Here is a 22,068-nt window from a genome sequence, read left to right as displayed (position 1 = left end):
TTCACTTTATACATTAACTTTTTATTTTGTACTTAATGTTAAGTAAAAATCCATTCATCCCATTTTTGACATTTTTTTTTCTGGTAAGTTCGTGCATTTTCTTTCTGCAGCACTTCCATTGCTGACTGAACTATTTTCATCTGTTAACATCTAAACAGGTGGTCTCGACGGACAAAGCAGTGGGCAAGACTTTCTGATTTCTCCCAGCAATTGTTGGCTGTCAACTGGACATTTCACTGACCCATCACACTGGCCAATCTGTTGAAATTACTGCCTGGCATAACCAACACTGCTGAGGACACTCACAGCTTCCACTAATTATGGAGAGAGGCAATATACCTTCAAAGTAAAAATGCAGGGGAGAAAATAAAATTATTGAAATAAAAAGAGCAGTTCCATAGTTCCTGATGAAATAAATTTTAAACAATTATGTGTGTATGTGTGTGTGTGTGTAGGCTTCGGTTAGTCTCATGAGACCACGGATTTGAGCCTTGGAAAGTTTCCAGGGTGTAAGCCTGGGCTGGGTTGTATGGAAGACCAGCAGTTGCCCAAGCTGCAAGTCTCCCCTCTCCAGGCCACCGATGTTGTCCAAGGGAAGGGCATTAGGACCCATACAGCTTGGCACCTGTGTCATCGCAGGGCAATGTGTGGTTAAGTGCCTTGCTCAAGGACACACATGCAGCCTCAGCCAAGGCTCGAACTAGTGACCATCAGATCACTAGATGGCAAAATGGATTTCAGAAGACATTATTTTTCTGGAATGCTAAAACAAAGAAGGGAAGTGCACTCTAAAAGTGCCAAGGTTCAAGTCTACATTCACTACTCTCCAATGGTGAGGGCTCCTTCATGGCTTAAGCTCATGACAACAAAAAAAGAAATAAATGAACACAAAAGCAGACAATGGATTCATCTCAATATTTGCCCATGACTCTGTAGAATCCGAATACCATGGGCAATGTCAGACACAGATTGGTCATCCTTTCTTGCATGCTTGGGAAGCAGCTTGTGTAAACTCTCTACAGCAGTAAACAACACACGGGTTAACCACTCCAATTAGCACATCCAAAAGAGAAGGTCTCTTACTTTGGTTTGCCGATTGCCGTGGATTAGTACAGGCAATGTGTTAAATATCATGTTCTTGGTTCTGACCCTGGTTGGTTCGAACTGCAACTCTACTTCATCTGCAAAGACGACAAAAAAGGAATATTCTGTCATATGATCTCCAGCTTGAGTGCACATCATGTATATTATCACCATATGTATATGCAAGTGGACGTGGCACAGACCCTCTGGGTTATGAATGCCCATCTTATTGATTTATTGATGCATTCATTGAGACACAGCACAGAATAGGTCCTTCTGGGCTTCTGAGCCAAGCCGTCTAACAACTCCCCAATCTAATCCTAGCCTAATCACATGGCAATTTATAATGACCAATTAACCTACCAACTGGTATGTCTTTTGACCAGAAACTGGAGCTCTTGGATGAAACCCAGATAGTCACAGGGAGAATGTACAAACTCCTTACAGGAAGCTGCGGGAATTGAACCCAGGTCGCCTGTACCGTAAGGCGTTGTGCTCAATAACGTATGTTACCATGCTGCCCCAAATCTTATGGTCACCCTGTACATATGAATGAGCTCCCATAAATATTGCTAAGTTCAAATGAGAATTGATCAGAAGAAAGCCTGCTTTCATGTAGCCTCCCGACAGTAATCAGTCAGCATTGTCTCTTAATAACACTGGCTTCTAGTTTCATTAGGTGAGGTCACTTGAGAGTTAATTTAGAAATGAACAAGCAGTCAATGTACCATCCATCGATACCTCAAGCCCACAGAAATGAGTCACTGAGTGCGAGTCATTCTGATCTGTACCATTGTAACTAGGCTGAGGAAGACAATCAGTAAGTTTTCTTTTCAGTTGACCCTCATCAACACCACTCATTACAAAACTGTAGATGTACGGCTACTGAATCAAGTGATTTTGTGTACTTTCTGACTTGCGGACAGAAATCAACGCCTACCACTCATTACACAGGGAAAGCTGGCGCGATGGTCAAAAGGCCGGAAAAGCAAATGGAACAAGGTAACAACAGAAAAAGGAACATTCCACCGTTCTTCTTCTCTGGATCATCATTATGGAAACACAAGACACCAGACAAGGCCATTTGGCCCATCATACAGTGTTGATTTCCGTGTTGCTCAATTCTTTTCCTTTTTTGGGAGTGCGTGGACTTCCTTTTGATTGCCTTTGATTGGCAATCTACTAATGCCTTTTGGCATTGCATTCTAGATAATGGCCCTCAGGCTTTTGGACTAACCGCCTAGTATAGCTATTGCACTAAATACCTTCCTTATACAATGGGTAAATCCTAATAAAATGCCTGAAACTCGAGATGAAACTGTCCTTTACTAACTCTACCAATGGCAGCAAGAAAGAATTTGCAAGGCGGCAAGAATTGCTTAAGTTTACAAATTTACTTTGGTAGCAAGGGGGTTAATAATGGGAACTACAATTTTTCAATTGATAGTGAAGTTCTTTCCTTATCTGTTTTTGTTTAACTTGAACAACTATGCATTGAGATTCATTAGCTCTGCATCAGTTATATTAAAATTTGTCATATGTAATTTACTGTTGCAGTAACAGAAACACCCTCCAATTGCTGCAAGAAGAATGGCCAAAAAACATACTCTATAATCTGGCAAAGACTCCAGGATTGGCAGGTCTGAAAACTCTTAAGTGAAAACACAAGCAGATGAGCAGAGAAAATTTTGCAAGGTGGGTCACTGACAGAAAACTTATCAGGTTTCATTATTCACACAGAGGCATTCTTTCAAACTGGTGAGCAGATTACCTCAGTGTTATGATTGTTCACTTTTCAACTGGATATAATACAACATATCTCCATAAAATATTTACTTTAATTAATAATTATTAACTTAGCAAAAATCTTCACTATCATCCAGGCATTTCCAGTCTTTCTCCCAGGCAAACCAGCATTTTTAGCCCAGAGACTTCTTGATAGTTCTGTGCTGATTATTCAAAACTTACTGAAATAGCAAGTATGCATTGAGATCACCATTAAACAACCCTGGGGAGATGTGACTTCCTCTCCCTTTATCAGAAAGAGGAGAGTAAGGGGTAAGTTGAATAGACACAGTTAAAATTAGTTTGGAGTAGAAACAGAGTCTAGATTTAGTACAAGAAACCTTGGAGAAATTGGCACAGACCTCTATTAAATTATGAAGATTAATTCACAAATTCTTACAATGCAAATATTGCCCTTTTCTAAAGCATCATTTCACTTTAGTAAATGTTCTCTAACGAGATAGTGAAATCTAGGATTGATGGAAGAAACAGAAACTGGGAGGGGAAATTAATAATATTGTCTGACATATTAAAACTAGCAGCTTACAAATTTGCACGTACACTCTGCCTGCAGAAGGTCAGAGCTTACCTACAGCTCCGTTTAAGTTTTGGAAGATTTTGCTTTTGTGATCCAAAGTTATGTTGATGGATTGCTAGAAGAACATAGAGAAGAAAATTAATTCGAAACCAAGACAAATCATTATAACTGCTTCTCAGTGTGTGTGTGTGTGTGTGTGTGTGTGTGTGTGTGTAGCATTAAAGTAATTGCAGATTATTAAGTATTTAAACTTTTTGCAACAACATCACATTTCAACTCTTTCACTCTTTCTAATTTACTTACTCGCTTTACAGGATCAATGTAAATTTTGGTGTAGAACAGTTGATCATCATCATTATCATGTAGTTGCCATTTCTCTACAATGCTATTAATTGAAGAAGCATATCCAATAATCCCTGAAAAACAAACATGGATTGTAACACAATGTTATCACGCAAAAAAAACCTGTTATAAAATTAAAAGCTTCCTTTGACAGTTAATGTAATAAATGAGAGTTTTTTTCTGTTTTGAGGGTGCTTTGGCTGATAAAGGCACTATACCAATACAGTATTGTCTTCAATAATACTGAATATTCAGTGTGGTTAAAATCAGTGTATGTGGTTAAGCTCTGGTGAAGCTTCACTTGGAGTATTGCGAGCAGTTTTGGGTTCCTTATCTAAGAAAAAATGTGCTGGCATTGGGGACAGTCCAGAGGAGGTTCATGAGAATAATTCCAGGATTGAAAGGCTTGTCGTATAAAGAGCGTTTGATGGCTTTAGGCCTGTACTCACTGGAATTCTGAAGGATGAGGGGTGACTTCATTGAAACCTACCAATTGGTGAAAGGCCTTGATAGAATGCATGTGGAGAGGATGTTTCCTATGGTGAGAGCGTCTAAGACACAGCCTTAGAATAGAGGGGTGTCCTTTTAGAATGGAGATAAGGAGGAATTTCTTTAGAGAGGTGGAACTGTGAAATTCGTTGCCACAGGCACCTGCAGAGGACAAGACATTGGGTGTTTAAGGCAGATGTTGATAAGAGTCTTGCTTAGTCAGGGCATGAAGGGAAATGGGGAGAAGGCAGGAGATTAAGGCTGAGAGGGAAAATGGATCAGCCATGGAGTAATGGCGGAGTAGACTTGATGGGCTAAATGGCCTAATTTTGCTCCTATATCTTATGGTCTTAATTTCATTACTGCTGACACTGAACCACAAGCACGACAATTAGAAAATTCTCTCCACTGGCAAACCTGCAGAGCTGTAAATGACGATTGAATTTATGTATTTTATTTGTCAATAACTGCTCTTTACTACTTCTCATGCACCATGCACAGAATCAACGTGCATTATTTATCTATTCTCTCCTTGTCTCACTGCTGTAGAATTCACTCTGCTTTACTGTGAGATGCTGCTGCAGATGTGTACTTTGCATAAATCCCTGGGTTTAAAAGACTCTTGCAACGTGGCATGCTGCATTTGATTTTAGAGTTAGCTTCCTGTCATGAAACTGGATCAGCAACTTTTTGTGCTCACACCTCAGTGCAGTCAATGGTTCACTGCACTTGAGAACATTGCCAACAAGGCAACAGGCCTCCCAGCCTTAGAATATAAGTCTCCAGCACTAATATGCAACTTCCAGCCTTTGATATTAACTCCTGGTAGAACAGGTCATAAAACCCACAATTAGTCAGCAATGAGATGTAAATTCAAGAGCCTGGACTGTGATATTAACGTGAAGTTACTTTCATCTGTCTCTCTGGACTTCTAATGTCGTGCATGTCTGTTATGTTCTTCAGTGTTTTTTTTTTGCAAACTTTTACAATCGTGTGGAGGAGTATTGCTGCAGTCTCTACCCAGTCTACAAGTCCTTGCTTCATAGAAGCACAAGGCCACCTGTAACAGAGAACGCAAACTATGGTGATGGCAGGTAGGCTTTGAGCATTTTACCAAAGACGTGTGCTCCTTCTGCAATGTTTTCCTATCATACTGTGCCTGTTATGGAAAGAGAGAACACTTTAAAGTTCTGACTCGCTTCCCATGACTTTTAATGATAAAAACATAGCAGCCGCAAGCTCATGTGTTAATAAGGTAACGTTACGTATATAAAGTGACATTAACCATTCTCTACTGCTTCTCCTGCACAATACAAAGAATCATTTATCTATTCAATCCTTATTGCAAGTTGCTCCAAAATCTACCTTTCTTTATCAAAAGATGCTGCTGTTGCTTTAGTCACAAATTTTACAGGTGGCATTTGGTATAGATCTCCACATCATCAAGGAGCCCCCACCATCCAGACCATAATTTCCTCTCATTACTCCCACTGGGAAGGCGGTCCAGGAGCCTTAGATCCCATACCATCAGCTTGCAGAACAGTTATAATCCTTCAACCATTAAACTCCTGAACCAGCATGGATAATTTCACTTATGTCAACATTGTACTGATTCCACAACTTAATGGATTCATTTTCAAGGACTCTGTAACTCATGTTCTCAATGGTTATTTTTTGTATTTGCACAGTTGGTCTTCTTTTTACATTGGTTGGTTGCCAGTCTTTGTTAGGGTGCAGTTTCTCCATTAATTCTATTGTATTTCTTTGAATGCCCACAATCTCAGGGTGGTAAATGGTGACATACGCATATTTTGATAATAACTTTACTTTGAAGTGCTTCAAAAAGGTAATTATTTCCTAGTTGTCTCAATATTTTGATTGGGCATTAGTCCTAATCATTGCAGCAAAGTCACCACACTAAATTTGGATGAAATCTAATTTTCTAGATATGAAAGGTGATGCTGCCTAGCACAATGCCATCAGTATCCTGCCTCCATTTGTGGAACCATGACAACCCAGAGTCTACAGTTTCTTTAACGGGCTGCAGCTTGCTGGCTTGTTGGCTGGAGACTATTTGTAGTAGATTGCATTGCATTGTATTGCACTGAACTTAAATGTTCCTAAATGTAAATGTTTACAGACATACAGATTTATTTTTTTTTACTGTGCACTGATCTCGGCCAACTGCATTTGGACACACACCAATCTTACTCAGCTAGGAGCTCACTTGGCTTTGTGATAAGCATCTTTTGTGCATTAATTCATCATACTAATCACATTCAGAATTGACCACAGGTAGTCAAACTAAAATACTCCCAAATAAGGACTGCCAACCATTATATTGGTGACCTGCCAATATCTGGAACAAAGGAAGCGATACATTCAATGTACTAATTAAAATGTTTATGTTAAGCTTTTGCTATTTGGCTTGGAACACAAACAGCTGGCAGTGAAGACATATTGGAATGATCAGCATTACTGTTGCAGACAGTGTACTGGTTTTGTTGAACTCTTATCATATTTACAGCAGCAAATTGTTAGCATCCAAGTCAGAATTCATGGCTACTGGCTTCCAGCATTAGAAATAACTTTACAAAATTTATGGTCGGAAAATTTCGATCAAGATGACACAAGTGCAATATTAATAAATTCCAGGTCAAACAAACCCAGTCCCAGTTAATCAAAACAAGCAGGCAAGTGACTGTTATTAAATATAATGAGGGCCCATCACACAGAGTAGAGTAGAAGGCTCGAACTATAACTTCTGGGGAAGAAGAATACTGCTTACATCAGCAAGGCAACAGAAATGTCTGAAAACTGAAGGCAGACTTCTTTAGAGCCTTGCTAGTGTTCTGAGCCCTGACTTGTGACTGTGAAATATCATTCCAAAAAAAATTCATAGTATCTTGTGTGGTGCTAGTGACTTCAGTATTGTATCAACCACAGTTAACTGTCTTCTTTGTTTCCTTTCTCATTATTTAAAATTAAGTCTATAAAATTAAAAGTCTCTCACGTATGTATACTCTTGGGTAACACTACACAAATGCAATACCCACTTTATACTGTATTGGTCATGGAGGGATTCTGATAACAAGAAGGTTCTCTCACATGTCAAACTATCAAACCACAAACTCACTCAGGAGCAGAAAGTCCAGTGGAAAAAGGAAAAAGTTTAAAATCAGAGCTGGTAAAAAAAAATTACAAGCTTCCACCCAAAAAACTATGTAGGAAGTTTGTTTTCCTTTGCACACCAGTTGTTAGTCAGTCTTTGTGTGCAGCTTCTCATTGATTCTTTTGGATTTCTTTGTTCTACTGTGAATGCCTGAAAGAAAATTAATCTCAGGGTAGTAGCATATGCTGACATATACACACTTTGATAATAAATTAGCTTTGAACTGTGAAGAGACCAACAATTATCAAATGGTCTCCAAGTTCCTTCAATTCAATCTATTTGGGGTGATGATGAAATAATCCGTTAGGCACATTTAGGCTGGGCAGATGGCAGCAGAAAACAACGAAGAGAAAGATATCAAATATTTTGTAGCTTAGTGGTTATAATAATTCAAAGTATTGGAAAATAAATCTCACCATGGCATGATAGTTCAGTTGAAAAATGGAAATATAAAGCAGTTGTCAGTAAAATTGACTCAATAACTGCTGGAAAAACCCAGCTGATTTATTAACTGCTCTTATTGGAAATTAGACTACCATCTGGCCCCTGTGCGACCACAGTCCCAGGGTAACACAGCTCACTCTTCATTGTTCTGTTATGTTACCAAGCAGCGATGCACTCAGCTGATCCAAAACCACTGCAAATAGACTTCAAGGAGGGGGCCAGTCCAGAGGCTGATATATTTATGGGAAATAGGTGCCAACCTTGTCAAAAGAAAGGCCAGAGAATTAATCATTATAAAAGTTGTAGGCTGCATTTTTCAGTGTGGTGAAGCTTCGGACACTCATTTTACATAACACGAATAAGGTTTTAACATTGAGAGACAATTATGGAGCAGCATTAGGGCACAACTCTTTGGTGGAAGATCCCTCAAATTTCATAACCAAACATTTAATAATTTAACCCTTTAAATGCCGGTGTCAGGCTGGCAAATTGCCAAGTCCCTGTTAAAACCAAAATGTCACTTCACTTTAAAAAAAACAATACATTTGCATTTCACCTCCTATCTATAAGCTAGGGAAAGTAGATATTTTATGCCCAGACATCTAGAAAAGAGGGAGGAGTTGATGTTCAGATGAGCTTTGAAGTGCTGCTCTTTTTTTTGTTTTGAGCAATGAACTTCTGGAAGTGACATTTAAAACCTTAACAGGCGTTCAGCAATTCACTCGATTGCCACCAGAGATTAAAGAGTAGAACTATGAGCTGATTTTCTAGGAAACTTGACTGGCATTTCAAAAATGTTTGAAGGTTTGAGGAATGATCTAATTTAAAATGAGTACCAGATTAACTGAAGTACATGTATATTGCTTCCAATACTTGTTATGGTGCCTAAGATTTCTGTTACAATTACTGCGTCTTCTTGAGATAAAGACATGAGACACAGCAATTAAAAACATACCTTTAGATTTGATGTTGTGCTACTTAGATGCCTGCTTGAATACCTTATTTATGCAAGTGTGAAGCAGGAAGCCCTCCCAAATTTCAGACTAAAGTGGAAGATTGCAACCAACTGAGCTAATCTGTGACTTCAGTTTAGGGTAAACAACTATTTTACACACATAACGACCCACAACCTGCTATTTTTATCCTTGCAAAATTCCATACATCCTTTACATACGTCATTCAAAGTCACAAAATTTCAGGGACACCAAACCCAACAAAACGGATCATCATGGCTAGCAGCCTTTACTGTTGTTTACATTCTCCATTTTAAAGCTGAGAATTAATGTTGATCCACATCAGACAAGGAAATAATGAGCCAACTTTTCATTGGTTCTTCAACTACTCCTCACTCAATGAATTCTTTTTAAACTAATAAGACCTTTGTAATGGTCTGTGGGTGAAATAACAGAGAGCCCTTGACAACAGGGTATCTCATCACCTATGCTTTGCAGGCATCAGAGGTAACATTCAGAACACATGAATGAATGAATGAACAAATGAATAAATAAATAATGTTTGCTTTGAGTTTCTTCGTTTTGTGGCTGCCTGTTAGAAAACAAATCTCAAGGTTGTATAATGAGTACATACATTAATAATGAATGCACTCTGAACTGAATTTTGGGCCTGTTATCTGAGAAAAGATATGCTGGCATTGGAGAGGGTCTGGAAGAATGATCCCTGGAATGAAAGGGTTAAAGTATGAGAAGCATTTGATGGCTCTGGGCCTGTACTCACTGAAGCTTAGAAGAATGAGTGGGTGGGGGTGTCGATCTCACTGAAACCTGTCAAATATTGCAAGATGTGGATAAGGTGTACGTGGAAAGAATGTTTTCTATAATGGGGGAGTCTAGGTCCAGAAAGCAGACTCGGAATAGAGAGACATCCATTTAAAACAGAGATGAGAAAAAAATCTTTAGTGAATCTGTGGAATTCATTGCTGCAGACAGCTGGGCCGGCCAAGCCACTGGGTCTATTTATTGTGGAGGTTAATAGGTTTGTGATTATTCAAGGTGTCAAAGGTTACAGAGAGCAGGCAGGAGCAGGGGTTGAGAGGAATGATGGATCAGCCATGATGGAATGGTGGGACAGACTCAATAGAGACAAATAGTCTAATTCTGTTCCTTTGCTTTATGGTTAAAAGTCCCAGCTGGGTAATTTTGTTTTGGATTGATTAAAACTGCTGATAACAATAATACTACTCCAATTAACTCAACTTCTGAGATTCACAGAATTAGTGGCCATTCACAAATGTGTTAAATACCTGCACTTATAAGTCAGGCTGAGCAGCAAAGGATCTTCCTTTTGTAGTTTACTGCAGTGTACAGGAATATTAACCCACGGACTCAGTGCTGTGACCACAATGGCAACAACTGCTACAGCAATAGGAGAATACATTAGGAGGGCAACATGAAGCACTAGCAGGGGTGATACACAGCAATACTTTGTGGGCCGCATTCAAAACATCCAAACAGACTTCTTCTGAACTACCATCACTGCAATTACAGCCTGTACTTTCTCTTCAAGTATCATACTTCTGAGCCATCTAAACGAATTAGCAAATTCATTATCTCTGGAAGGACTTAACTCTCAGGAATTCAGATATGGCACCTTTAAGCAGACGAAGGAACTCATCATGGGCGGGAGATGGGGAGGAGGGGAAGACTACAAGCCAGACTCAAACAGCAGGGTGTAAAAGCTCCTCTACCCAATGTCTTGCTAGCAAATGTACAGTCTTTGGAAAGTAAGACTGAGGACCTGTTGCTGTATCAGAGGGAAATGAGGGATTTGTGATTCACAGAAACATGGCTCACTCAAGACACAACGGATATGATGCACCAGTCTGAGAGGTTCTTGATTTACCAGGATCTGCAGAACACTTATGGAAGGCAAAAGGTGGTGTCTGTGCTTCATGAAAACTCTTCATGATGCCCAGATGTAGCGGCTTTGTCACTCTCTTGCTCTCTTGACCTGGAATACCTAATGACTAAATGTCGTCCATTCTACTAACCAAGAGAGCTCGCACCCATTATCCTGACCGCAGTTTACATAATGCCAGAGACCAATATTAAGCAACCACTCGGTACATTGAGTGTCATGATTAACAAATGTGAAACACATTTCAAATCATCCTTGGGGTCTTCAATCAGGCTTGTTTGAAGAAATCTCTGCTCAATTATCATCAACATATCATCTGCAGCACCAGTGATACCAACACATTTGACCATTGTTATACTATGATTAGGAAGGTCTACCGTTGGATCCCTAAACCGTATTTCAGGAAATCTGATCAGCTGGCTGTCCTCCTACCTGCATATAGGCAGAGGCTACAGAGGTAAGAACAATAAAGAGGAGGTGGCGGAATTAGAAGAACAGCTGCGGGATCGCTACAAGTTGGTGGACTGTGCTGTGTTCAAAGACTAAGAGGATCTAAATGAATACGCTCATGAATGAACGTCTCCACAAAACCATTCAGTCTTCCTCAACCAGAAGTCCTGGATGAACCAAGAAATCTGCAATCTGCTGAGGGCCAGATCAGTACTACTCAAATCTGGCAACCAAGTAAAATACAAGAGGTCAAAGTACATCCTTTGGAAAGCCATCTCGCATGCAACGTGGCAACTTGAATCACTGAAGGATGCTCAACAGCTGTGGCAGGGTTTAAGAGACATAGAAACATAGAAAACCTACAGCACAATACAGGCCCTTCGGCCCACAAAGCTGTGCCGAGTATGTCCTTACCTTAGAGCTACCCATAGCCCTCTATTTTTCTAAGCTCCATGTATCCATCCAAGAGTCTCTTAACAGACCCTATCGTATCTGGCTCCACCGCCATCGCCGGCAGCCCATTCCACACACTCACCACTCTCTGTGTAAAAAAAGTTACCCGACATCTGTACCTACTTCCCAGCACTTTAAAGCTGTGCCCTCTCGTGCCTGCCATTTCAGCCCTGGGAAAAAGCCTCTGACTATCCACACAATCAATGCCTCTCATTATCTTGTACACCTCTATCAGGTCGTTTCTCATCCTCTGTCACTCCAAGGAGAAAAGGCCGAGTTCACTCAATCTATTCTCATAAGGTATGATCCCCAATCCAGGCAACATCCTTGTAAATCTCCTCTGCACCCTTTCTATGGTTTTCACATCCTTCCTGTAGTGAAGTGACCAGAACTGAGCACAGTACTCCAAGTGGGGTCTGACCAGGGTTCTATGTAGCTGCAACATTACCTCTCGGCTCTTAAACTCAATCCCACGATTGATGAAGGCCGTATGTCTTCTTAAACCACAGAATCAACGTGCGTAGCAGCTTTGAGTCCAATGGACTCGGACCCCAAGATCCCTCTGATCCTCCACACTGCCAAGAGTCTTGCCACTTATGCTATATTCTACCATCATATTTGACCTACCAAAATGATCCATCTCACACTTATCTGGGTTGAACTCTATCTGCCACTTCTCAGCCCACTTTTGCATCCTATCAATGTCCCACCGTAATCTCTGACAGCCCTCCACACTATCCACAACTTGTGTCAGGCTAACAGGTCTTTAGTTTCCTTTCTGCCGCCTCCCAGCCTTCTTAAATAGTGGAGTAACATCTGCAATTTTCCAGTCATCCAGTACAATGCCAGAATCTATCGATTCTTGAAAGATCATTGTTAATGCCTCCGCAATCTCTCCAGCTACTTCCTTCAGAACCCGAGGGTGCATTCCATCAGGTCCAGGAGATTTATCCACCCTCAGACCATTACGCTTCCTGAGCACCTACTCAGTCATAATTTTCACTGCACAAACTTCACTTCCCCGATACACTTGTATGTCCGGTATATTGCAGATGTCTTCCAATGTGAAGACTGATGCAAAATACATATTCAGTTCATCTGCCATCTCTGCGTCTCTTACCACAATATCTCCAGAGTCATTTTCTATTGGTCCTATATCTACCCTCAAATCTCTTTTACCCTCTTTATACTTAAAAAAGCTTTTAGTATCTTCTTTGATATTAGTTGCCAGCTTCCTTTCATAATTCATCTTTTCTTTCGTAATGACCTTAGTTTCCTCTGAAAATTTACTTTGCACTTTGAACATTTGGTGTGTTTCCGTGTTGAAAATTCTATGAAATTGTATGTTGTCCAATTAGTTACTGAAGATACTGCATTCTCAAAACTGTTACAAAAAATATATCAGTTAAAAGTGTAAAAATTCTGACACCTGCCTAGAAAACCAGATTTAAATTGTAGTACAAAACAGGCTGCTCAGATATGCAGATACTTTGTGCTTCATCATCATTATGTGCTGTGTTGTATGACATCATCATTATGTGCTGTGTTGTACGATGTAGGCAGTCATGGTTTTTGAAATTACCACAATGGAATAAGACTATTCTCTTTATTTGTGGCCCTCATCATTTTCTATACACCTGCCAGGTCACCTCTCAGCCTCTGATACTTCTCTGTAAACAATCCAACTTTGTCCAACCTCTCCTTAGCTAATACTTTCTAATCCAAGCAGCATCCTGATAAAGATCATCTACATCTTCCTCCTTCTTCCTGTTATGGGGCAACCAGAACCACACACAATGTTCCAAATACAACTGAAACAAAAGCACATCTACTTTTAAATCTACTCCTCAGCTTTTTTTTCTCCATTCCTGTCAAAGGGTTTTGGTCTGAAACGTCGGCTGTGCTTTTCCTCTCCATAGATGCTGCTTGGCCTGCTGAGTTCCTCCAACATTTTGTGTGTGTTGCTCGGATTTCCAGCATCTGTAGATTTCCTTTGGTTTGTGATTAATCAAAGCTTTACATAGTTGCATCACGAGTTCCTGACTCTTATACCCTACCTCAAACAAAGATGACAACGATGCCATACATCCTCTTTCCCATCCCCTCTACCCGTGTGGCCATTTTCAGAGAGCTACTGACTGGGATCCCAACATCCTGTTATTCATCAATGCACCTTAAGGTGTTACCATATATTGCACAACTTCACTCTTACATTTGAGTGCAACACCTCACATTTTCCTGGATTAACTTCCTACAAAATTAAAAATTAAACAAGGCTAATCAGACTAAGTGCATGGGGGTGTGGAAAACCTAACTTCAGCTATATTTATTTTTTAAGAAGGGGGGCAGTATGTTACACGCCCTGCTCAAACCTTCCCTCTGTGAAAATGATAAATATTTATCTGCTCAGTATTTAATTTAAAATTTCAAAATTATCTTCAAATTGAAGCTGTTATACAGTAAATACAGGAAAGTTAAGCACCATATTAAACTCAAATACGCAGTGCTAGGTTTTGTTATTTGTTTGGGAGTGCGTTTGGAGGAAGGGACATGTGCAGAACATTGTTTTAAGTGTCAGAAAGCATAGAAATGGGCCTTTTTTCACCACATTCATGGTGACTACCAAGCACCTATCAACACTAATCCCATTTAATTTTTCCCTCATTCCCATCCACTCACACCCAGATTCTGACCACTTGCTCACACATTAGAGGCACTTTACAGTATTCAATTCACCCCCCAGCCCCACACGCCTTTAGAATGTTGGGGGCGGGTGGGGGGTGTGTAATCAGAGCTCTCAGACAAAACTGACAGTCACAAAGAGTACGCGCAAATTCCACACCGCCAGCACCCAAGGTCAGGATAGAACCCAAGTGGCTGAAGCTGTGGAATAGAAGACCGTGCTACCCAGAATTATTCGTTATTTTACTCCATTATCAACAGGGTGGACGGGATTTCCAGGGAGTGGTAGCAACTGTGGCAGAGGGGGCTTGTCACGTCCATTCCGGGATAGCTTGCTCACCTTTGGGCCTTACTGGACACTCAGTTGTGGCTCCAAGTAGCTGTTTGCATGTGGTGGGGGCCACAGCCTGGTGAGCCACTCTGACAGGCGGACTAAATCAGGTGCGAGTAGCCAGCGGGCCTCATACCCCGGTGAGATGGGGGCGTGCGAGTGAAGCCAGCTCCGGAAGACTGGGCAGGCGAGATCCAATGGCCAGGAGGGGAGTTCCGCAACACTTTTCGTGGAGAGCGAAGGGCACGACAAGGCACGGAGGAAGTTGTGATCATTCACTACAAGCGGTTTGTGATGACTACTTGTACCGATGGGCCCAGTCTGCCAAGGTTGAGAGAATGGACCTGCCCTAGAGCTACGGCTATTCCACTTTAAAAAAACCCTTACACACAGGTCCCCTATCATTGTCAGAGATGGCAGACAAATAAACAGTCAATCAATAAACAGTACAAATGCAAGCTGTCAGCGGACTCAGGAAGTAGTGGATGGATGAGGTGACAAAGAAAGAACTCAAAGCTGGACACCATTGATCCATTACTGACAGGCCTAAAAAAAAAATTCTAAAACTTATTTGTGATAATGCTTTTATGCATATTTTAACCACTGAAGTCTCGCTGTTTTCAGTTTGGTAGCAATAGAATTCAATAAGATGAAATCGTCACCATGAATTTGGATGCGAGGTCAAAGGAACAGAGTGAGTATAACCACTAAAAATCCCCAAGAGCGGTATGTAGTGTTCATCCAAAAGTCTTACCAATTGTTGGATTTTTCAGTTTAAAGTCAAATACCCAATTTGTTTCTTTTCTCTGAACTCAGAATAACTCCTCTTACTTTAGACATTACCTCCTGAACCGAGGAACCTCTTCCCACTGCGGACATTGGGATACTTCTCTGTGAGCCTGTTATCTGGCCAGATGTATCCTTCAGCACTAAAGACCACCTTGTGGTTGAACTGCTGGAACTTGGTCAGCAACTCTTCAGGACCACCAGCAAATAGAACATCATAACTGGAAAAGAAGAGGAACAGCAATCAGTGCTCACGTACACATGGGCTTTCTGTCTTCACCATTCCATATGGACGTGAGTGAAAATGACAGGCTGCTCTGGCAAAGCACGCTCACATTATAACCACAGAAAGCTCATACATTCATCTGGATATTTGATTATTGGAAGCTTGGAATGAGGATACTACTGAAGATGATCACATTTTAGGGAAACTAGGAATTCTGTGAAATCTATGCTTCTACAAAGCTGACAAATTACAGATAACTGAGAAAGGTCCAATGAATTTAGGATACCTACAGAAAACTAAAAATACCTTTATCAAATTATGACATCCAAAGAGAACAACTAAATCGGATTTAACATTACCAGCATATATCATGAAACTTGTTATCTTCACGGCAGCTGTACAATGCAATACATAATATTAGAAAAAACTGATTTACATTAAGTATATATTAAACAGTTATACAAGTAGTGTAAAAATGTTGTAAAAATGTTCATGAGTCCATTCAGAAATTGGATGGCAGAGGGGAAGAAGCTGTTCCTGAATCGATGATGTGTATCTTCACACTTCTGTACCTTCTTCCTGATGGTGGTAATGAGAACAAGGCATGGGCTGAGGGATGGGAGGTCTTCATGATGGATGCCTCCTTTTTCAGGCATTGCTCCATGAAGATGCCTTGGATACTTTTACAAGAGCAATTTTGCCATTCCATTTCCAACATTAAGGGTGAATACTGTCCATAAGCTTGCAGCTTAAGCCAACACTTTTCACCGTCTCACTGATGATTTGGATAAGAAAATAAATCACTATTGCTCTTGCATTGCTTTACCCAAGAATGACAGCACAGAGGAAGAGCAGAACATTTGGAGCTTGGTGTCATGACCTGGTAGGTCTTTCTGCAAAGGGTTTAGTACATGGACGAGGAGGACAGATCTTTGTAGAACTTTCAAAAGAATATGCGGGGCCGGAAGAGAAACTACTACTAGAAGTGGGCAAGTGGAAAGAAGCAAGTTCATGTGAAAACAGTTGGATACTTCTAAGGGGAAGGATGCGTGGACAAGTGGGTTTCTTTTTGCAGAAAGAATAAGGAAAACGTAATCACAGTCACAAGACCAAACCAAAGGTGTAGCCATGGGCAGCCGCATGGGTCCCAGTCATGCCTGTCTTTTTGTTGGCTTTGTGGAACAATCCATGTTCCAAGCCTATACGAGTATCTGTCCCTCTCTTTTCCTTCGCTACATCGACAACTGCAATGACACTGCCTCCTGCATGCATGCTGAGCTCGCTGACTTCATTAACTTTGCCTCTAACTTTCACCCTGCCCTCAGATTTACCTGGTCCATTTCCGACACCTCACTCCCCTTTCTTGATATTTGTGTCTCCATCTCTGGAGACGGCTTATCTACTGATATCTACTATAAGCCTACAGCCTCTCACAGCTACCTGGACTATTCCTCCTCCCACTCTGTCTCTTGCAAAAATGCCATCCCCTTCTTGCAATCCCTCCGTCTCCACCACATCTGCTCTCAGGATGAGGCTTTTCTTTCCAGGATGAAGGAGATGTCTTCCTTTTTTAAACAAAGGGGCTTCCCTTCTGCCACCATCAATTCTGCTCTTAAACGCATCTCTCCCATTTCCCACACATCTGCCCTCACCCCATCTGCCTGCCACCCCACTCGGGATAGAGTTCCCCTTGTCCTCACCTACCACCCCACCAGCCTCCGGGTCCAACATATAATTCTCCGTAGCTTCTGCCACCTCCAATAGGATCCCACTACAAAGCACATCTTTTCCTCCCGCCCCCTTTCTGCTTTCCACAGGGATCTATCCCTACGCAACTCCCTTGTCCATTTGTACCCCCCCCCCCCATCCCTTCCCACCGATCTCCCTCCTGGCACTTAGCCTTGTAAGCAGAACAAATGCTACATCTGCCCTTACACTTCCTCCCTCACCACCATTCAGGGCCCCAGACAGTTCTTCCAGGTGAGGCGACACTTCACCTGTGAGTCGGCTGGCATGGTAAACTGCGTCCGGTGCTCCTGGTGCGGCCTTTTATATATTGGTGAGACCCGATGCAGACTGGGAGACCATTTTGCTGAACGCCTACTCTCTGTCCGCCAGAGAAAACAGGATCTCCCAGTGGCCACACATTTTAATTCCACGTCCCATTCCCATTCTGATATGTCTATCCATGGCCTCCTCTACTGTCAAGATGAAGCCACACTTAGTTTGGAGGAACAACACCTTATATACCGGCTGGGTAGCCTCCAACCTGATGGCATGAACGTTGACTTCTCTAACTTCCGTTAATGCCCTCCTCCCCTTCTTACCCCATCCCTGATATATTTAGTTTCCTCCCCCTCCTTTTTTTTCCCTCTCTTTCTGTTCTCCATCTCCCTCTGGTGCTCCCCTCCCCCTTTCTTTCTCCCTAGGCCTCCCGTCCCATGATCCTTTCCCTTTTCCAGCTCTGTATCCCTTTTGCCAATCACCTTTCCGGCTCTCAGCTTCACCCCACCCCCTCTGGTCCTCCTATCATTTTGCATTTTCCCCTCCCCCTCCTACTTTCAAATCTCTTACTATCTTTCCTTTCAGTTAGTCCTGACGAAGGGTCTCAGCCTGAAAAGTCGACAGTGCTTCTCCCTATAGATGCTGCCTGGCCTGCTGTGTTCCACCAGCATTTTGTGTGTGTCACAACAGTAGACTATGCTTTAATAATGTTTCTTAGTGCCCTGAGGCAGAACTTGAGGTCTGATGTGAACCTTGATGCTATATTAAGGCTAATTGTGGCTTTTTCTCTTACTGTTCCCACATTTGGAAACAGACATTTTTATACAAAGCAGAAGTCACTTGAAGAGCCAACAAACTGTAGTAGAGAAGCACCCAGAGCCTAGTTCTCAGAGAAGCACTAGGTCTATATGGCTACAGCAAACATTCTTTCTGTATTGAGGCGATTCCTTTTTCAAAAGCACCTGACCATATAAAAGCACTGTTGCAGGTAATGCATTTTCAATAATCGTGCTCTGTTGAAAACAACATTTCACTCAGGGCCAGTTCTCTGGCTGCAGGCACATCCGCAATTCTCTCCTCAAGTCTCCCTTTTCATTAAGCCTGAACTTTGAGCATGGGGTGCTTGCTAAATCCCCATGAAGTGTCACAATGCAGAGCAGTGTTCCTGAAGATACAAATATCAAAAAAAAACAATTACAAGCAGTGGCCCCCTAGAAAGTAAACTGGGGAATTAATCATGAACTACAAGGAATGAACTAAACAGGTACTTGGCATCAGTCTTTGTCAGAGATACATGTAATCGCAGAAAGGAGGAATTAGGAGGGAGAGACGAACTGTACTGAGCAAACTGCTGGAGATACAACCAACAAGTTTCCAGGTGCTGGTGGACTTCACTATACAGAGATACCACACAGAAAGAGACCATTTGGCCCCTCAAGTCCATAACAATCGTAAGCTATCTATGTTACACTGATTCGCTCGCTACGCTGTGCCATGACTGTCAGCGATCATGGTCTTTCCATGACCTTAATTGTTCTGGGCAAATTTTTCTACGGAAGTGTTTTGCCATTGTCTTCTTCTGGGTAATGCCCTTCCACAATGGGTGACCCCAGTCATTATCAATACCTTTCAGAAATTATCTGCCTGGTGTCAGTGGTTACAACTAGCACCTGTGGTATGCACCAGCTGCTCATACAACCATCCACCACCCGCTCCCATTGTTTCATGACCCTGATCATGTGGGGGGGGGGGGGGGGGGGCGAAGCAGGTGCTAAGCCCTGTCCAAGGATGACCTGCAGGCTAGCAGGGGGAAGAAGCACCTTACACCTCCTTTGGTAGAGATGTATCTCCACCCCACTACCCTTATTTTTCAATAAATTATAAATCCCATTTTTAGTTGTTCCAACATTCTTTTCAACTTCCTTTAGATTCTGCCACTCACCTAAGCACCTGGGGCAATTTACAGTGGCCAATTAACCCACAAAACTCCTTGTACTTGGGTTGAAATGGGAGCACCTGGAGGAAACCCACGTGGTCACAGGGAAAACACGCAAACTCCTCATACACAGCACCCACTTGTTAAATGAATGACTGCAGTCACTCGTGCTACTGATCTGAACACTTCATAATTTTAGTGACCTTAATTTTCCTTTGTAAGCCCAATGGAGACCAGGATTATGGTGAGCTGACTGTGTTTTCTCCGCAGTAGGACAATGATGCCACAAAGCCGCAAGACTCGGCCAAGTTGTCACCCTGATTCACGCTCGAGTAGAATAAGAGGCTTCCCAATGCTTGTTCGGTCCACAACAGAGCCGAGTCCTCATTGCAAGGTTGCAGGTTACTCACACTACAGAAGCCCAGACTGCAATATAAAAGCAGCATTACTTGATGCAGGCGACTGAATAAATCTCCGGCTTCCCGCCTCTTCGTGACTTGGTGCCAGATTATGCAATGTGCTAACTGATGGCTGTGAAAGAAACAGCACTGACCGCATTTTTAATGAACCTTTTCAAAACACATTTAAAAGGAAGATCAAAAAGAATAAGTTATAAATGCTGGCAAGGCTAAATATGCACAAGAAGTGAAAACAAGATGACCTGCTGGGTACAGCTGGGATTTCCAGCAAAATTGAGAACTTTCTATAGATTTCAGAAGTGTTTATTAATATGCTGGTAAAAAGTCAAAGCTGAGTGCATTTCTGAAATATCTGCTGAACTCCACCTGGTATATGAATATCTATAGCTGTATTTCTTTAACTGCTACATCCCAGTCTGTGACTATAACCAGTTATGGAAAGAAAGTGGGCAATGAGTCCACTCCACTGTGTCTTCATAAAACCCCGTTACTGTATTGCAAAACTTGCAAAATGGTTCAAGGCGAGTTCGGTCTACAAAAACATTCAGCTTCCAGCTCAGTGTAAACAGTTCTCTTGAACAGTCATAATGGTAAATTAGCTGCACCTTTCAAAAACTGATAGGAGACTCTGTAATACTTGGCTGAAAGAGGTTACAGTTCGTGATTCATTTCAATTTTCCCAGAAGTTATTTTTAAATTAAAATTGGTAAATTGTTGTTGCATCCAAACTAAAATTGTCAGATGACATATCAGCATATTCTATAAATTCTCTGCAAATTACCAGGACACAATACTATCTGCAAGACTACCAAACAAGCTATAGTTGCAGGTTATAGTATCTTAGGTCTATATAATTCTTTTCAAATTAGTCATCTAAACATTCCGTATTTCAAAGCTTGAAAAATATTAGTTTAAAACCTGAATTATATTTGCTGTGAGATGGTTTTATCACGAGGTTTCAATTGGTAAACTGTAGTCTTTGTTTCATTTCTCATCACTTACTCACTCATAACTACTCATAGAAAGTTGAAGGGTCTTTGTAGAAAAGATTGAAGGTCATGTCACAAAGTCTTCTGCTTCTGAGATGCAGCCAGGTGAGGGCCTGCAGGTCTCCAGCTCAGGAGCGGAGAGTGAGGAATAATGTTTGAGACGTGCAAGTTGATGACATGTTCTTATCCCCATGCTTGCCAAGTCTTGGAGCTGCTTCTGATAAAGCACTGATGAGTTGCATCACCGTACCGTGACATGCGATTAGTTTACGAAGGATGCAACTGATGAAGGGTCTTGGCCCGAAACATCGACTGTTTATTTCCCTCCATAGCAACCACCTGACCTGCGGAGTTTGCCTGGCAGGGTGTGTGTTCCATTTTCAATTGTGTTGGGTCAATGTTGACCAATAAAGCTGATGACTGGGGAGCCCATGATACATCCCTATTCCCTACTTTGAAACCTTTCCACTCTGGAAACATCTCAGCATTTTACATTGTCATGTCCCTACAGGGTCTTAAATGTACCTCAGAATGACACAGACTTCTAAACTCCAAGAACTTTCTTGAGGCACTTGTGATATGACAATACTTTGTATCCCAAAGATCAGCTGAGTGAATCTCTTCTGGATTCTCTCCACTCCTCCTCAGTTGTGAAGTACATATTCAGAGTCTCTAAAGGCATGGAAGCAGGAAATTCTGCCCACTGCACTTCGGCTGATCAGTGGGTACCCATCTGCATTAGTCCCATGTTTCCTCTCTTGGCTAATAGCCTTCTACACCTAGGCAATTCTAGATACTTCCTAAATGCTAGTGTGGATGCTCTGGTAAGGCAAGGATAGCCCTGGGCAGTAGCAGTCAAGCAAGACCTTTGAAGTGAGACCACCAGAGACACTGCTGCTGCTACAGATAAGACAGAATGGGGTGATGGCAGTTGTAGGTAGTCTAACCAAATTAGTGAGGCCTCTGCAGTAAGACTTTTCCAGAAAGGTCTTCCTAAAGCATAGCGCCCCTTTACGCAATAGCGGATGCTGGGGACAGACAAGATGACATTAATGAAGGGTGTGA

General features: G+C 41.7%; 1 protein-coding gene across 3 annotated transcripts in view; it reads right to left on the bottom strand.

Moving 5' to 3' along the window:
- plod2 (procollagen-lysine, 2-oxoglutarate 5-dioxygenase 2) overlaps positions 1 to 22,068 on the bottom strand; it is a 185,224-nt gene that overhangs the window by 81,647 nt on the left and 81,509 nt on the right. For all 3 annotated transcript variants that reach the window (XM_059993497.1, XM_059993501.1, XM_059993502.1), the window contains exons 4-7: positions 15,487 to 15,650; positions 3,710 to 3,822; positions 3,458 to 3,521; positions 1,084 to 1,181 (exon numbers count right to left, since the gene is read on the bottom strand). In XM_059993497.1, the coding sequence (XP_059849480.1) occupies positions 1,084 to 1,181; positions 3,458 to 3,521; positions 3,710 to 3,822; positions 15,487 to 15,650 (439 nt within the window). The remainder of the gene's footprint in view (positions 1 to 1,083; positions 1,182 to 3,457; positions 3,522 to 3,709; positions 3,823 to 15,486; positions 15,651 to 22,068) is intronic.

The sequence above is a fragment of the Hypanus sabinus genome, chromosome 2 (genome assembly GCF_030144855.1).
Source record: "Hypanus sabinus isolate sHypSab1 chromosome 2, sHypSab1.hap1, whole genome shotgun sequence".
Classification (NCBI taxonomy): Eukaryota; Metazoa; Chordata; class Chondrichthyes; order Myliobatiformes; family Dasyatidae; genus Hypanus; species Hypanus sabinus.
Note: the sequence above shows the minus strand (reverse complement) of the source record. Positions and strands in the feature narration are given on the sequence as shown.